This window comes from Parus major, chromosome 6, assembly GCF_001522545.3.
Source record: "Parus major isolate Abel chromosome 6, Parus_major1.1, whole genome shotgun sequence".
Lineage (NCBI taxonomy): Eukaryota > Metazoa > Chordata > Aves > Passeriformes > Paridae > Parus > Parus major.
The window spans coordinates 28,570,422-28,588,500 of record NC_031775.1 but is presented as its reverse complement, the minus strand read 5'-3'; the positions used below and the strand labels follow the sequence as shown (position 1 = coordinate 28,588,500).

The following is an 18,079-nucleotide window of genomic DNA, read 5'->3' as shown; positions in this document are numbered from 1 at the left end:
TTTTTCTTCTGTGTGAGAACTATGAATAATTTTAGCTATACAGGTTTGGCCAGTTCTTCTGATATATCCCATGGTAATACACTGCTTTAGTTTGATTTGAATTTGGGAATAACCTAAGTTCTTTACTCCATGCTAATTTTTGAGTCTTTTCTCTTAAGTCCCAAAACTGAGGCAGCTGATTTTAAAGTTTGCTTTAGCACATATGAGCCTAAATACTTTTGCCTAAAAACAGGGCTGCCTTCTGAACATCAGCCTGTTGAAAGAATAATTGAGACAATTATTTAATGCAATCTTTGCCTTGCAAAAGCTTCCTTATGTAGGTTAGACACACCTGTAATATAACACGATAGCATCTTTGAGTGCATTATGTGAGTTTTGTCTGACGTGTGAACATGACTTGGCTTTTGGATGACAAATGCATCTTTTTGAGCTGCTGGAAGTAAAACTCTCACGTGCCTCAAAAAATTGTTCTATAAAGAAACTGTTTTAGCTGTGGATTGTGAAATTTATTCTTAAGAAATTACTACAATATCTTTAATTATCTTGATACTTCTTTGATCTTTATGCATTTTGATGACATTCAGTTATTCGGGATTTATGTTGAAAATGCAGTTTTAGATCTTTACCCTAGCAACAATAGCAAATTACTTTGTAAATGTTGGTTGCTTGGAAGTTTCTGGTTCCCACAGGCAAACAATGAAAAAACCTATATAGGTGAATTCTTTTAATGCACAGTTTGTGGTGTTTTGCTTTCTGACATAATCTCATTCACCTGCCAACAACATTTAAGAGTTCTGTTTATTTGGCAAGCTATGACTTGATGCAAGTTGTTGGTTTTTAGTAATAAAAGTAGCCTAGTAGAAGCAGGAATGTTGGTATATGTAAGGAAACAGATGGTTGTGGAGACTGAAATGGCAGACAAATGCAATGTCTTTCTCTGGACAGGCCAGCACCTTCTTTGCATAGCAGTGTAACAGTTAAATGGCAAGTGGGCTGCAGAATGTCTGCATGTAACTAACATGCCAGAGCAAGCTGTCTCCTACAGGAACCACTCATCAACAGCCAAACCAGTAAAACCCAGATACCAAAAAGTAAAAGTGGGAGCACCTCAGGGGACTAGTCAGACTTGCTCTTGCCTGGATTTAGTCTTAATGGAGTTTGGTTTCTCTCTTTGGGGCATTCACTGTAGAAACTCCCTATATATATTTATTTCCCCCATCCCTGTGTGTGTAGCCCTGTGCTTGCCTGAGCAGCTGGCCACAGCTGGAGTCAGCAGAGTGATGGACACTCCTGTGTCCTGAGCTGGACACTGTGCTGGGACACTCAGAATAAACCCTGGTCATTCTATGTAACTTCTGCTTTTCCAGACTGCAGGACAGCTTGTGTGGTGTTGGTGTTTGTTGCCCTGTGCATTCCCAAAGGTTTGTTTCAGCTTTTTAGCTAAGAGAGCTACTTTCAGTGGTGACAGAGGCCACAGGAAAATGTGTCTGGGCTGGTGTATTTCTGCATGTTGGACATTGGGTGCAAAGCAGTGAGCCCTGCTTGCTGGGTAATGGTGTGTTTAGATGAGATGAAATGCTTGTCATCTGGCTGATATGGGGCCTCCTGTATGCCAAGCCATTTCCAGCTCCCTCATTACTGTAGCTGTCATTTAATGATCCTCTCTTCAGACTGCTTTGGAGAGACTCACTGCAAGGATTGCTTTCCTTTCCTGCAGCTCATGTCTGACCAGCTTCTCTGCATTGTTTAAGACAGTTTTGCCATGCAGACTTTTGGTAATTGAGAATTCAGTGTCCCTAATTCCTGAGTTGATTGGAATTTTGGATTTTGTCAGCTTAAAAAAAATAAAGTGCTGCTGCAGAAAACACACATTAACTTTTTTCCTGTTGTCTTGAGGTCTGTGAAGCCTGTAGCATGCAGATGATTTTTCTAAGATGTTTTGTTTGGAAACATTTCGCTGGTAATGGACATGGTTCATTATGTTGTGGTTTAAAATAATGTCAGCTGTTTTTGTGGGTAATTGCTGAGTCATTCAGATGTGTGAGGTAGGGTGGATACACAAACATATGCTTTCAAATTAAATACATCTCTTTAAAATGAGTGAACCTATATTTGCATTGGGCACTAGTGTTTCTGGCTTAATTTATTATTATTCACTCTGATAAAGTAATTAAAAATCAAGCACTTTACTCATTGCATATCTCTATAGCAAAAAATGCTGGAAAATACTCAAAGCATCAAAGGTCAGAATGTGTTGTGGCTTTGAGCTGGCTTGTTACAAATGTAGCTTTTTTGTGCAGGTGCAGTGCAATATTTTCCTTTCAGTTAGAATAAACTCAGTGCTTCCTTTGTGAACTGATCGAGAGCTGAAAACCATTTATTTGTCATGTTGCACCTTTTTTTTATCTAGAGGAGAGAGAAAAATGGATCTGTTGTTTTCTGTTTGTGGTGGGGTTTTTTATGATGATGAATTATATTTTTTATAATGAACATGACTGCACTGAGGAGTCACTGGTGTTGGTGGATAATTTGCATGTCTGCTGTTTGGCCTCCAGGACCTGCAGGTTTATGTAGTCTTTGTTGTGCAATGCCAGAAAGGTTTCCTGCCTGATATTAATCGTTACAACTTCTCAGCCTTTTGTCTTGTCAGCTCTCAAACCAGTCAGTGCAGTGTATGAAAGTATTGTCCCACTTGCTGTGTCCTTGGGAGAATGTGTATGGGAGCCAGGTGTCCTGAATGAGGGCTTTAAGGTGCTCAAAGAACCCCTGGCAAAGGTATCAGCAAAGCAGCTTTAATATTAAAGTGGATTTATTGCTGTGAATTCCACTGAACTCAATCAGATCCTATGGATGATTTGAACTCAGATGGTAGAAACCAGAAATGTTATAAATGTTTGTATCTTTGTGTGTGGACATTAAAAAGATGGCTTTGGACTTGAAGTAGTAGGGTGACCATATTGCCTGAATTGCCATTAAAAATGACACAGCCATCTGCAAGTTAAGCTGATAGGAGCATTCTTGCCTGCAGCTTGTTGGAAAGGCTTGAAGTCCTGGAGCTCTGCAGACTTTGTTGCAGTTATAGAAAGATACAAGTAAATACAGCACAAATTATTATGTATTTAATAGATAGAAAAGCTTCTGAAGATTTCTCACTGCTACACGGTTTTGATGGTCTTTAGATACAATGTCTTACTGTTTTTACAAGCCTGTAGAATGGGAATGAAACATAGCCTACACTTGCTAACCTGCTGTAAGACAGTTACATGAGAAAATGTCATGAGGCTTTGAACAGGTTGGAGTGCAGGCTTGACAAGGAAGACACAGCCTTTGAATCAGTTATGCTTTGGCTTGATGTCTGTTTTTGTAAAATGTTTTAATAATACCAGTGTCTAGTGAGGTAGACCTGGGCATCACATACATTGCAAGGCAAGGTAAATAAATTATGTTTTCTTGAGAAAGAACAAAGAGTGGTTTAGAAGATTCAGACCTCTTACATGAATAACAGGTTAATTTGTGTAGTCATAGCCATTCTCCCTTTTCACTTGGCAGGTGTGGGAGGGATGCTGCAGCATATGTGCTGGCATTTTGGCAGGGAGCATATTCCCAGGATAATGGAGCTGCCCATTCACCATAGGAATATAAGCTCCACTACACATACTGCTGGTTGTGCCAAATGACTCTTCATAAACAGATTAACTTTGTGTTCCTCAAGCACAAAACTGTTGTCTCTGTTTCTTTCTTATGAGCCCTTTCTGAGTCGTTTTGGGCCAGCATCTGCCTTCTGATATCATATGTTCAGTTTAAAAATGATATTGAGACTGGTTTTCAAGCAGAAAAAAACCTAGATCTTTCTCAGATAAATAGTTTCTTGTCCACAAGTGTGTTGAAATGCTTAGATATTAGATTTCAAATAAGGGAAGGGTAAGTTAGTATGCAGGATCTCCAGCTGCTTGTTTTGACTGTGTCTTGCGTGTCATCCTTTTTCAAATGTGTTTTCTTGTTACTTCTCATTTCTGTTGATGCTGAGATGACCACTGTGTAAGGAGACAAAATTGTGTCTTTTTAACATCAGCTTTTAAACAGCACCCATGGGATTTTATTCTAAGAAGCAGTTGACTCACAGCCAAGCTGAAGATGTTAAGCAAATGCAACTGCATCAGAGTTTGGGAAATCCAGTCAGACATTCAATGCTCCTGTGGACAGACACACAATACAATTGTTGCTGGAAAACTGTTCTTAACCCTACAAGTGGTAGATAAGAGTGAATGTAGGAGAGGATTTAAACTGTCTGCCTGTGTTGGGTGCTTTAAAAAAATTCAAACAATCCAAAAAACCAATAAACTTACATAAAAACTATCCCTAACCCCCTGAATTGCCAATATGATAGAATTCAGGATGAGAAGTGAAGGAATGAGGGATCCTCTTCTTTCCTGGAAAACCTTAGGCTAGGAGTGTGTATTTTGTATTTCTGAGTAGTTTCTGTAATACACCCCTCAGGTAAGATAGGAGTGGATTTAAAAACTTTTAATAGTTGCTGGGGAATTGTAAGAAGTAAATGTCATGCTTAATTCTGCCCCTCCCCTTGTAAATTAAACAGCAGAATATATATGTTCTTTTTCTAGACTAGGACCAGGAGTAAAAAGTGTCATCCAAAACAGTTTTTTGGGTTTTTTCTTTTAATAGCTGCTTCTGAATAAGTATAGATTTTAAATGCAAGTTGGACTCTATTGATGGCCACTTAATATAAAAATTTTAGCAGCTTCTGTTCACTCATGAGTTTGTTGCAATGTGCTGCTTTTTAGCTTACAAAATTCAAGGTGTTATATAAAACTATTCCAGCTCTAGTTACTGTCCTGTAAATGTGAATATAGGGATGTGGAGAAGAGTCCTGTGCTGAAGCAAATGATTGATTTCAGTCTGCCAGTTTGGAGCAGCCACACAGTAACACTGTGATGAACAGAAAACAGATGGTTCTGTTTTCCCCACACAGATTACAGTAATTCATAGATGAGCTGTGAAAATACTATTGTTGATTTCTCTTTGGCTTGGTAACTTACTACTTGGTAGTTTACAAGTCAAGCTTTAGTTGAGCAGAGTTTGATTGTCAAACTTGCTCTTTTTTTTTTAGTTGTCTATCACTATTAATGTCTTGGCTGCTGAGGCTTGACATGAAATGCTATCAGGAGAATAAAATTGAAAAGTGACATTTCATGTTGATAAAGCAGACAACACCATAATTTCTTCATTGCAGAAGTTAAAACCAAGGCTTGATTTTTGCCTGACACTAGTGAGGCACTTCCTCTGAAGCCATCAGGACCTCTCTTAGAATTCTTTGTCTTTATCCAGATCAGTTGTTTTCCACTTGATAGCAAGGCCAGGCGGTGGTTGACAGCTCCCTGGTATCCTTCCATTAAAGGGCTCTTGAGGTCACTCTCAGGAGCCAGCTGGGTGTGCAGATGTTGTGCCCTCAGAAACAGCCTCCCTTACTGTGACAGGCTTTGGGAGCTGAGCTAGCAGAGTTCTCATCTGCAGCAGGGAAAAAAGACATCAGTGCTTATATCCCCTGTCAAAAGTGTGGCAGACTGGCTACATGCATTGCCTGGGATTAAATCTCCACTGCCCAGACAGCTTCTGTCTGTGTTTTTTCTTGTTGGCTTTATTGTTGTTGTTTTGGACTTTTAATAAAAATTGCAATTTATCAATGGGAGAAGAGTGGTGCCCTGTGTTAGGCTATGCTCTCCTTTTGTCTGACATGTTCTTTCATGTAGAATTTTCCTTTTTCTTTAATCTTAGAAGCTGTATTCAAATCAGAGGGTATAACCATATTTAAAGTTGAGGTTGAAAAGGAGTGAAGCAGGAATACATACTGCTTAGAATGCAGATTTCATTGCATGTTATTTGCAACAAATTGTATATGTAGCTATATATGAAAGGGAGTCCTTGGAGCTCATTGCCACTTTTATACGTTGTTGGCATTTTGAACTGAAATTTGTTTGGCCACCCCTGAGAGCTGCATTTGCAATAAGATGAAAACCTTATGATCAAAATGAGGAATAACCATATATAGCCTTTGGCAACTGCATATGGAATAACACTCTTTCTTCCTTTGCCAGTATTGCTTTCCTTTCTGAACTGTCTGCTCTGTATTGGTGTTTGCTGTGAAAATTACCCACGTGTTCATGAAGAGTATTAAGAAGGGAAGCAAAAAAATCTATTTTAAAGGAGAAAAAAAAGGTCATAAATTTAGAATACTTAATAGAGCAAAATAGCAACATAAAATTTAACTTTTCTCTTAGGGCTGCTGGTGAATGCCCATCAAAGGCTGAAAAATGTTTGTGAAGATAACTAAGTGTTCATAAGGTGGTTGAGGTGCAGCTAAGCATTGAGTGTTTCTCATGCCACAGATGCTTTGGCTTTAGGAAAATCTTTGAACTTGTTTTCTTGCAAGGTCCCAGTTATTGCTGTATTCTCCATCTTTTGGCTTGGTGCTGTCAGAGGGGAAAACAGTGCAGGGGAAGAGAAGTTTTGCTTCTCATTAGCAAGCAACACTTTGCCCTTGGGTTTATATAGGTGTATCTATATATGTGAGCAGTAGCAACTCAGGCAGCCACCCACCCCTCTGGAGAGACCAAAGCAGGGGTTGGGCCGGAGGTAGGGCAGTGAAAGGGGGAGGATTTGGGTAGAGAAGTGGATAGTGGGGGAAGACATTGCTGTAGCTCCTCTTTAAGCTGTGGGTGTCTAAGTGAATGCTTCTGTGCAGCTCCCCTGCAGCCCTCCAAATGGATATTGTAACAGAAACAGTGCTCAGTGCTTCCCATTCCTCTGGTTCTCTTCTCCATTTAACTTCACCTGCTGCTGAACAGATCTTTTAAGCTTCCTTATCCCCTTCTTTGGGAAATAGGGTATTGTAGCCAGAAAATAGCACATTTGGGTTTTGTGTAGCCAAGTTTAGGCTGGGGCTGCAGGGGGGTGCCATGAGCTGGAGCACAGCTGGAGATTTCCACAGGCCAGACCTGGAGCATAAGACCTGAATGCAGAACTCTCTCTGAAGATGTTGCTTCTTTGTGAAGCTGAACCCCCTGACCACTTGCCTTGCCTGAGGTGACCCAGCAGTAACTTAGAAAGGTTTTCTGTGGAGGATAGTGTTTCCTGGAGCTGGAACGTGTGCCACTCACCAGCTCAGCTGCAAAGCAGCAGCTTTATGCCACCCTGCCCTGGTGGAGTGAAAGCTCAGGGGGGTGGGAGCACACACTGCAGCACTTGTGCAGATTTGGTTATGGATTCTAGGCATGACAGCTGGTGCTTTCAAAACAAACCTCTGGTCTTTAAAAGGTGTTTTTATTTGCATATGCTAAATGTCAGCTTGTTATAGGCTCACTGTATTTCTGACTGAATGGACCTTGTGCTGGGCACTGATGTGTAGTTCTAGGCAAAACCTTGTTACTGAAGGGAGATAGAGCAGAAACTCTGGAATGATGTGTGGCTTGCTTTGTGTGGACCTAGTGCATCAAATCCTTTGTAGTTGTTTGAGTTTGCTATGAAAGCATAGCCCATGCTGTTCCAGATCTTTCTCTTGTTCAAATTACAACCTGACTTTTACGGTTTCTTGCAGGCCAGCCCTCCAGATCTCTATATTGAAAGATTTAACGTAGCTCTTGGACAGTATATGGGAGCATTGCAGAGCATTGTGCCTCTTTTCATATATATGGTAAGTTTTAGAAAATTATTTTCAAATAAATATGTCCATACACAAGATGCTGACTGAAAGTGAAAAGAATAAAATGCAGCTATAATGATTTCTGACATGTAAAACTTACGATTCATGCCTAGTTTTGGTGCCTGCCTAACAATACTAATCAAATTGTATGGGGAGAGGAAGGGGCAGCCATGCTTCTTAAATGCAGAGTTTTGCAGTTGCTGCCCTAATACTTCTTTCCTGGGAGTGGGGAGAATGGTTTTGATTTTAAAAGGAAAATGGCCATCTCAAATAGTTCATTATTTATGTCTTTTTGAACAGAGATAATTTATTGACTTGTTAAGTTTTGGCTTCTTAGTTTGGGCAGGTTGTGGACATGATTATTTTTTGCTTTCAAATAGTACAGATTCAGAAAAGACAGGAAGAAATTTGTCTTGGAAATGTCTTTATCATTTAATAAAGCAAGTCAGAGTGTTGGATGGATGAAAGAAAAATAATGTTCATAGCACTGTCAGGTGTACTCGGAGTGCTTCAGAAACCAATAATTTGCATATTTTTTGTTGAAGTACCAAAACTTGCACTGCTTTTTTTTTTTTGCTGATAATGAATAACTTAAGCTTGAAATTTGTCCATCTCAGAGAACCTGTACTTGTTTTGGCATCACTTAGGAATGAAAAAAAATGAATAACAAAAGCATTAAATAAGCCTCAAACTCTGAAGAGATTTTCACATTGATAGTTTCAGAGTTTGGGAAGCAGTAGCCTTTAGGAGGCTCTTCTGTGACTCAGTGAATTTAGGTAACTTACTACCATATTTTGGCATTATGTTACCATACAGATTTGTTGATTAAAGAGGAATTTGCCTTTCTTGAATGTGGTATCTTCTAATCTGCCTTTTTACCTGGTTCTATTACCTGTTAGTTCCTCTTGCTGCCAAAAGCGATGCTGACTTGGCTCAGCTGTACAGCTGGTTTATAAGGCTAATGGCAAATTAGCTGTCATACTTTTTCACTGAAATAATTTCTGTGTTGTGCATGATGTGGGAATTATGTATAGAGAAGTCAGGGTGAAAAAATGTGTTTCTTAGTTTTTTCTGTATGCATTTGGAAGTATTTCTGTGTACAGATACTCTTACAATTTTACATTATAGTTTCTAATCAAATTTTCTCATACGGCAGCAACAGTTTCCTCTGTTTGGTCCAAAAGTACAATAGAAAAACAACTGCAAGAGGTGAAAGCCTAATTACAGTCTAAATTACAGCTTTGCAGTTACTTTAATAGGTACTTTTCAAAGCATTTTGAAGTGGTCAAAGTTGTTAAACTCTGCCTTTATGTCAGGGGTGATGAGGCTTTCCGTTTCAGTGATTGCTTTAATCAGGGGTTTCCAAGGCTGTTGAGTTGCTCTTGAGGACTTTGTTCTGAAAGGATAATTATATTGCTGCGTAGGAAAACTTTTAATAAGCATTTAAATATTTTTAAAAATCAATGAAGCTGAGGAAAAACTAAAACTTTTATGTAGAACTGGAATATGGCATAATATTTTGTCTTTGTCTTAGTCCTGCGTGTCTTAAAAGCAGCAGCAGCACTTTTCTTTCCTGGTATATACCGAAGCAGGAAAGGTGATTTCTTACCCTCTGTGTGTTTGCAAGCTTATCAGGAGGGGTGGCTGAGAGGACTGACCCTGCAACTGAGGGAGTTTTCTTTTTCCTCCTTTTGCTGGGAGCATTTTGTTTTTCCACAGTGATGGATTTATTCAGTCTTAGGCTGCTGCAGCAGATTTGTCAGAAAAGTGTGGAGGCCAAAAGACCCTCTGAGGTTACCTGGATTTAGGCTTCTTCAGAAGTTCAGGGATATAACTGAAGGTAAAGGAAATTAAACTGGAAGTCAGCTTCATACACAGTGCTTTGTTCCTAGCAGAAAGCTATTTTGTAAATTTAAGTGAGATTATTCTGTGTGCTTATAGATTGTACATATCACAGTGTGCTACACACATGAATGAAAAAATATTTCCATTTTAATAAAAAATAAAATTTGGATAATATATTTTTCTTATAGAAGCTCATTTTTTTCATTTTACTTTGAGATATAACTGAAAATCTGTTGTTTTATCACATTATATGAGCCTAACATTTGTGAGCACTGTGGTTTTGGGATAGTTGAAGTTTTTTCATTGCCTCCAAAATATTGTTATCCCTACTGGGTAGGGATTGTATTGCACTTTGTTTCTTATCAGCTAGAGGGCATTTTGTGTGTGTCTGTGTACACAAATATATGTCTGATGTGATAAGTGAACCTGTATACTGTGTTTTCTTCTTTCAAGTACTTATTGATCTCCTCTTAATATTAACTGATTTTTATCTTTTAATATTTGTCAGATTGCTTTATTGTAAGGTTTGTAGAATTAATGTTTTTATCATATCTGACTTTCTCAGTTATTCACATCTGCTTACCTTTTACGTGTCAGTTAGGCCTTTATGTGACTTGAGACATTTTTCAAGAAATACTGGCACAGCCTAGGTAGTGACAAGTTATACAGAAAATCTTCCTGATGTGCCCCTAACAAGAATGGGGGTGACAGCTCTTCTGCTTCTTCCAGCACTGTGGATTGGAAATAAAGTGCTACAGTTAGATGATTTTTCATTGTCTATTTAAGCTCACACATCATTTTGGAAATATGTTTCCAAGTGAGCAAATGTGAAGAGTATTTTGCAGTTCTTCTGTATTTGTACTGTGTTGTAACTGCTGGGGGATTTTGTTGCTTTTCTAGTAGTGAAATTACTGGAATTAAAAGTTTAGGCTTTCCAGCCCCTGAGCAAAACGAGGCATCATAATTTGCACATCTTGTGCAAGCTGGTTTGGGAAAATGTTCTGGTGCAAGGCTGTAGTGTGGTGTGTAGTTTTACAATTCCTCAGAGTGTATCTTTAGTTGCTGTGGGTTTCTGTTGCAATGGCAGTTCACCATTGACCAAAACCATTACCAATAAGTTAGTCTGTTTCTAATTAGGGTATCCCTGTGCAGAGCCTTTCCCTCAATTTCTGTTTCACAGGCCCAGGTGGGGGAAACAACTGAGTCCTAGTCCTTGATAAAATCTCTACAAACAGGATAAATTCAGGGTATCAGAGAGAACCACCAGCAGCAAGTTTAGCAAATTAAAAAAAAAATAAATACCTTCTTAAGGCTGCTGTCCAACACTGCAGCAAACTCCAGGTATACTAGGGGCATACCTCAGATTGCCTTTTTTCTATCAGGTTCAATCTTTATTAAAGGGAAGTAACTGCTGGTGAATATTCTCTCAAAAGTTTGAGGGGTTTCTGTCTGGACAGATTGTTATGGTGTGTTTGTAGTTTTGATAATGGCCAAGAGAATGGGTTTCATATAAAAACATGAGGATTGCTCTGTATTCTGAATTGTTCTGGTTTTGTTAAATGCTTTAAAGAATAGGAGAAAAACTTGCTTTAAAGTGTGGAAAAACCTTTCTCCCTTAAGATATCCATTCTTCTAGTAAATCTCTCAGATAAGTGTTCCTGTGGATTATTTTTTGTTAGATTATCTGTTTAACTCTTCTGCACCATTTGTCCAAATTAGTTAATTCAGCTGTTCTACTTCCAAATTAGCTTTTTAAATGTAGGAGATTTATCTTGAAGCAATTTTTTCCCCCACAGCTTTTAAAACACTTCTATGAGTAAGACACAGAAAGGAAATCTTGCTGTTAATTGCAGGAAATTGAGCATTGGTACCAAATAGGACATTGGGTATTGGGCCTTCAAGGAAGTCATGAATAGAATTATCTTTGAATTTCCTTCAAAGAGATGAGTTCTTTATTAATGCTGAATTGGTCAAAGTAATGGAATCCTAAAAATTTTAATGTTGCTCGTTTTTGTGTAGTTTTGTATATATCTTATTTCCACAACTGATTCATTGTGAGTAGCTGTCTCCTGAGACTGTCAATGAACCACAGAAGTGGATAGTTGTGCTGATGATTTATTGTTATATCCCATCTATTTTAATGGCTTAATTGCTTTTAGTCATTGGAAAAAATACATTCTTTCATTACAAAGATGATGTCCAGCTGTATTTTAGTATTAAGAGAACTTAAAAATTTTCTAGGAGTTCTTAAATGAAGTGTTTTCTATACAAGCTCTCCAGTCTGGATTGTTATGGAGGTACAGCTGTACACAGAGAAAACAAAATAAATATATATGGCTGTATGTAAGTTGGTTTGTCATCTATGTATTTTTGTTGTATAGGAATGTTCTGTATAGTTTAAATGCAGTCACCAAGGTGAAATATTCTACAGCTTCAATATTCTGCACCGTTTTTATTCAGGGAGAAAAAATAAGTTTACTTTATTTGCTATTATGAGAAACAAACTTGAAAACTTCTGTCTTATTTTCCAGAATAAATTTTACATAGAAACCAAGCTAAACAGAGACTTAAAAGATGACCTTATAAAGCTGTTTACGGAACATGTTGCAGAAAAGCACATTTACAACCTAATGCGTAAGTAAAGCCGTTGAATTTTTCTTATAATGGAAGCCTGGAGAGCTTTCAGATGCTGTGGAAATCCACAGCAAACTGAGATAAAATGCCAAATATTAGTGAACTTCAGTACAAATTCCTTTGAGGCATGAGGAAATGTGACACGCTTCAGCTTAATTTTTTCAGAAATCTGACTTTGTATGAAGTAATGCTTTGCTTGAGATCAGGGGGAACCAATATTTATTTTCCCTTGTGATTATGGCAGAATGAATGTTTCATTGTTCTGTTGTTTATGTTGTTACTTTTCAATTTCATTATCAAAATATTGACAGGTGTCATTAAGAACGTGGTGTGGTCAGAGAGCTGTGATACCTCTGGGATTATTGTCATGATGTGCTCGAGTTCTGCTGTAGGTGGTGAACTGCAGAATGCTGGCAGCACTGTCTCTCTTAGGTTAATGGGTTAATGCAAATATAATGTGCTTCAAGTGATACCCACAGGAGCACTGAACGGGAAGTGTGACTCCTGTGGTGAACCACAGTGTCTGTGTGAAACCAGCCAGCTCTGAGAGTGTTTGTGTGAGCACAGGGACCTCGCTGCTGGCCCCTCAGAAGGGCAGCTCACAAAGCATTAGAGCAGTGGGAGTGGAGTTCATTGCTCCTTTAGTCTTTGCTTGGGTAGCAATGCACTGCTCTTTGCAGGCAAGGGCTGGGGAAAGCAGCTTTGCTGTTGCTTCAGGCTCCCTGAGAGGTGGCTTCCTGGGAGAGGGGTGGGTAAAACAGTGACTGCAAGCTCAGGGAGCCTGGTACACTACAGGGATGGGAGATCATCAGCTCTGATGAAGTTCTTGCCATCTGGACTAGCGTCACTAAGAGCAGATCACATCACCTTTAAAACAGTAACAATGAGAAATACCCAATCATGGACCTGATGTTTTATTTTATGCCAAAGAAAGTTACTGGTATGAAACCTGGTAAGATGATTACTGCAACAAGATCATGGAAAATTTGGCTGATATTGCCTTAAAATGTTTGCATTTTTCAGGCAAAGATTTTTTTTTTTTTCCAGTGGCAGAGCAAAGGTTTAACAATGACTAAACCTCTGATATAAGCGATGTCAGATGTGTTGTTGCTAAGTAATTAACTTTCTGCAGTGATAATAGCAGCTTCAAATAGAAATGGCAGATGAACTGTAGAAAAGAAAAGACCTGTGGCACTGTGTATGTGTGTGGAATCAGAAATACTTTCCCCTGGCTCTGTTAATTGCAGAAGTAAAATAAAAAGAAATGAAATAAATAAAGGTAAGCCATATGTGTTGCTGTGTATGAAGTCTCTTGTGTAATGAGCAAGAGGTTCATTTCCTTGTGTTCATTTCAGTCTGACCATCAGTTTATTAAAGCTAACTTATTTGGGTTTTATCTCCCTTCTGAGTAAGATGATAAATACTGACAAGCATTAACTCCTAACTGTGATCTGATTTAATTAAATCTTTGATAAGAGGATCTATAAATTGAGTTAAAGTATGCCTAAGTAAAATTTTAAACTTACTAACAGGTTTTTGGGAAAGAATTGAAGATGCGTAGCACATGATGTAGTATCACAGATGTGCTGAAAAACTTCTATTGTATTTTTTTCTGCCTTTCTCAGCTGTTTTTTCTAGCTTCCTGAAATTTAAACCAAAACAGATGAGTAGAACCTTCCTTTTGGGAAGTGTAAGGGCTCTATGAAAATAGAATGCAATTGTGTTTATTTACTCTGCTTTCCAATGTACCAGTGTATGGTGCTCTGTGCTGATATTTGATACAGAGTTGGTATATTGTGAGGGGAAAAAAGTACAGATATGAATGGGGGTACTTTGGAAATTAAAGTCAAGGAAGTTGTGATTTGTATGAAAAATGGAGTCCTGGGGCTGTTTTTGTTAAAGAGATGCTGCAACTGCCACTTCAGTGAAAGGAAGCATGCCTTTACTCTGGAAAAAAAAACAAAACAAGTTACAAAACAGATTTAATCCATTTGTGATCTAGACTTGGATGGTCAGAGTAACATTGCTCTCACTCCTGAAATTTGTTGCTATGTTTGTACAAAGTGGGTTTTGTTTATAGTACCTTGTCATTGTCTCAGAGCCTGGAAGCTCTGAGAGCTCACATTTCTGTTTGAAGCAGTGCTCAGGAAGGACTGTAAGTACATTTCTGGTTCATTTGATTTTTGAACAAGTTCCTGCTCCACTTCAGAAAGACAGAGGGAGAGAAGCCAGAAGAACAGTCCAGGCCTGATCTCTTCCTTGGCATTTGATCTTGCTCAGGCTCCCCCAGTCTGAGTCCCCTCATTCCTTTCTGGCTGCTGGGAGACAGGAAGGTGCAAGATCATCGCTTGTCTTTGTGGTGGGAGCACTTCCCTGAGCACTTGGTTGCAAAAATTTGACTGATCAAGGTGTCAATTCATTATTTACAGAGGAAATATTGCCTAAGTGAACATTTCTTGGACATTTTTTTCCTGTACTAATGCCAGTTTGGTTCCAATTTGGATTTCATAGATTAATTAATTTTTTTTTTTTTTTGAAAAGCACTTCACTATCTGGAGCACTTCTCATTAGTTAAAGTAAATACATAATAAAAACCCACAATACACAGACACATGAACACAGCTGTTTGTGAAACACTTTTGCACTCACACATTTATCAAGTCAGTGTGATTCAAATTAGAGTGGGTACATTTGAACTAAGAGACTATAACCTGCTTATTTTCCTTACAAAGCCAGAGCTGGCTCTTGCTGATAAGACTGGTGCATTCAACGGCTTGGGAGAAGTTACTGTGGGCAGAACTGCTTAACTGAATGTTACAAGCAAAGATATAGCATCTTATTTACAGGCAGATTCAGAAATGAGAGTGGGAGGGGGAGAAGATACAGATAATATCCCCATGTCACTAGGGAAGGGTGGTGGAGAATGTTATCTTTGTTCCTGCTACAGTCCTCCATGAGGTGACTTGTAAGCAGAAAAACTCAGGAATAAGTTTATTTTCTTCTTATGCAGCCGCTGTCTCTTCTGATAGTCCTGCAGTGCAATCTCCATGCCTGTGTATTCTCATCTAGAAAAATGGCAATTACTGCGTGGAAGTGAATAGCAGCTCCTGAAACTCTCTATTTCTGGGACCTGCAGTTGGTAAAATTAAGTGGCAGAGTATTTGCAAGTAACTGCCACTCTTCTCATTTGGGATACTGGATATTACTGTTTTGTGTTCAAGAAGTGTTTTTCACTCTTGAAAGAGCAATCTGCTGGTACAGATCATTCAGTACAAGTTGGTTCTTCCCAATAAAACATCAGGCCGCACTTTTGTGCAGTTGTTACTCAACTGGGAAGTCAGGTGAACTTAATCAGAGGAAAAACAGCTTTGTGCAGCACTTCTGATTTTGTTCTTGGAGTAATTGCAGAAGTAGCCACTGAAGCCTCAGCACACAGTGGTTACTGTGTGTGGTTTCTAAAGGCATGCAGGCAGTTGTTAAATGTAAGTCTTTATGTCAGTGCCTGTCTGAGTTCAGAGCTAAAACCCAGTGTAAAAATATATCAAATATGTTTGCCAAAGTAGAAGTTTTTCTCACGGTTTCCAAGAAAAAGCTCTTTGAAAAAAGTCAGGAGGAGGGAGACCACTCACAGCCTAATTCATTATGTTTTCAGTTTCTAGTTAGTTACAGAGGAAATATTTTCTCTGAAGGTTTTTACATATGACAGGTTTGGATCAAGGTCACTTGGATTCAGATGAGGGGAAGAGATCTTGTTGTTCCATTTTCTTTATTTTTTTGTTGGAAGTGTATTAAAGTTCAATAGAAGGGCTGTTTATGTTGGAAAAGGTTTTTCCTTTATAAAGACAGGAAAGATATTTCCAATGCATTGCTGCTTTCTAAAAAGTACCAGAAAAGCTAACTGGAACATTGGAAAAGGTTACTAACAGCTCTTTAACAATGAGGTTGTCCAGCTTTTTGATTCAGCAGGTAGAAATGTAATGCAAAATTGTAGAGAATGAATCTATTTCTATGTGTTAGAGGTTGATGAATGTAGCAGGGAGGATGTTCCCTGTGCAGGGATTGTCCTGTTGTGCAGTGCCTCAGCAGGAGTGTTTGTTGCTCTGCGGGCACCCAGCCCTGTGTATTTAGCAGCTGTGTTTTGCTGTGCTGACCTCCCAAAGCCTGTTGATGTCAGTGAAGCAAGGGACACCCCTCATCTCTTTGGCTGTGTGCTGCTTTGACAAAATGCCTTTCACTAATAAATGCCATATCCAGCTTTTGTTTGTGAATACAGAACTCTGTTTGAGAGGAGCACTGCAAAAGGCTGAGGGAAGGAGTGTGATTGATGCCAAGTTCATGGCCTGACTCTACAGCTACAACAGAGACCACAGGGGTCTGTTTTGATGTGTGTTGGGTTTTTTTATTCACTCCCCATGTCTCACCCTTTGGCACAGATAGACAAGAAAAAGATAGATTGAATTGACATACACCCTGTTTGAGGTGGTGTTTCTTCCCTCCCCCTCAATTTTGACATCTGTCTCTAACAATCTGCACATGAGAAGCTGCCTGTTACTGCCTTGATGCACCAACTGCAGAGAAAATACCCAGACAAGGGGAGAAAACAATCTCATGGTTTCTCAGCTTCTTGCAGAGAGCATTGCCCACAGCCTTTCTGTATGCTGCTGACACTGAAGAAATTGTTCTTTGTGCTTCTCATTTCCATGTCACATCTAATGACTGTGTTTCGTAAAGAAAATGATATTGTCCTTGTGTGTCTGTCCTGAGTTGGTTTTGTCATTTATAAGTTTGGTGCAGCAGAACCACAGGCTTTTATCTGAAAGCTTTGGGCCCTGTAGGAAGAGCTGAGGGTCTCATTGCATAGTTCAGGCTATGTCTGCATTAATAAGTGGGGTGGTGTAAAGGGAGCAGAATATGAAACGCCTCCATGTTGGTGTTGAGAACCCAGTGCTGACCTTCCCCTGCTTTTGGAGAGTTTTAGTTCCCACTTGTTCTTGTCTGCTCCTTGGACAAAGTGCCAGGAGTAGCAGTTTGAGCACATTTGGTTTAATCTAGTCCAAAGGAATTAAAGTAATATGCTCCAAGGCAGCTCTGTCATACCAGCCTAGGAGCAGCAGAGTGGGGATGATCAGTGAATTTGCTTCAAAATCACATTTCTAATCTGAACTAAAGCTTTACTATAGGAACTGCCCTCAAGAGTTCAAAATCATTATTCTTTTTGGTTTGGGATCCAGAGTGACTACTGTGATGACAGAAGCAGTGTGCTTTAAGAATGTCTTTTTTGATTACTGAGGCCCTTTCCTTCTGTAATACATTGGATGTTACTCAGCCTCTAGACACTGCTTTGCTTCCTCCTAAAACTGAGAAGTTAGAATGAGAAGAAAATCTGCACAACTCTACTCTGCCACATTCATTAACTATCTTGCTTTTTAAGTTTAAGAATGAGACAGAAAAAAGGGGAGATTTCTTTAAAAAAGAAGTATTAAGAAAGGCAGAATTACTGGTCTGCTGAGTGACTCTGTCCTTAGATTTAGCATATGTGTCAGGATAGGTAACATGAAATGAGATTTCTTCCTCAGGGCCTTAAAAATGAAGGTAGTAGAGCACTAGGAGAAAATACCAGTTAATTCCAGTGTGTTTGTGCCAGACTAAACCATGATGTTTTCTGTTGGAGTTCCTCAGAAATAAAAAACTAATGTAGTCTTTTCCCCAGATATAAAGCTGTTGAGGTTCCAGCTTTTGACAGTAATTGATTTGGGGGGGTGGGGCAAGAGGACTCTGTAGCATAAAAAAGTCCTTTTTTTGAGATGTAGGGAAGGGATACAGCTATTCTAAAGTTCTTCATTAAAAATAATTCTAAAATATTTTTATGCATCTACAGGATTA

The 18,079-nt window shown here is 38.9% G+C and overlaps 1 protein-coding gene across 3 annotated transcripts in view; it reads left to right on the top strand.

Annotated features, from left to right (window-relative positions):
* Positions 1–18,079, top strand: part of CACUL1 (CDK2 associated cullin domain 1) — a 41,902-nt gene that overhangs the window by 10,907 nt on the left and 12,916 nt on the right. For 2 of the 3 annotated variants that reach the window (XM_033515550.1, XM_015633484.3), the window contains exons 4-5: positions 7,613–7,708; positions 12,094–12,196. In XM_033515550.1, the coding sequence (XP_033371441.1) occupies positions 7,613–7,708; positions 12,094–12,196 (199 nt within the window). The remainder of the gene's footprint in view (positions 1–7,612; positions 7,709–12,093; positions 12,197–18,079) is intronic. The other variant, XM_033515551.1, reaches the window with a different exon arrangement.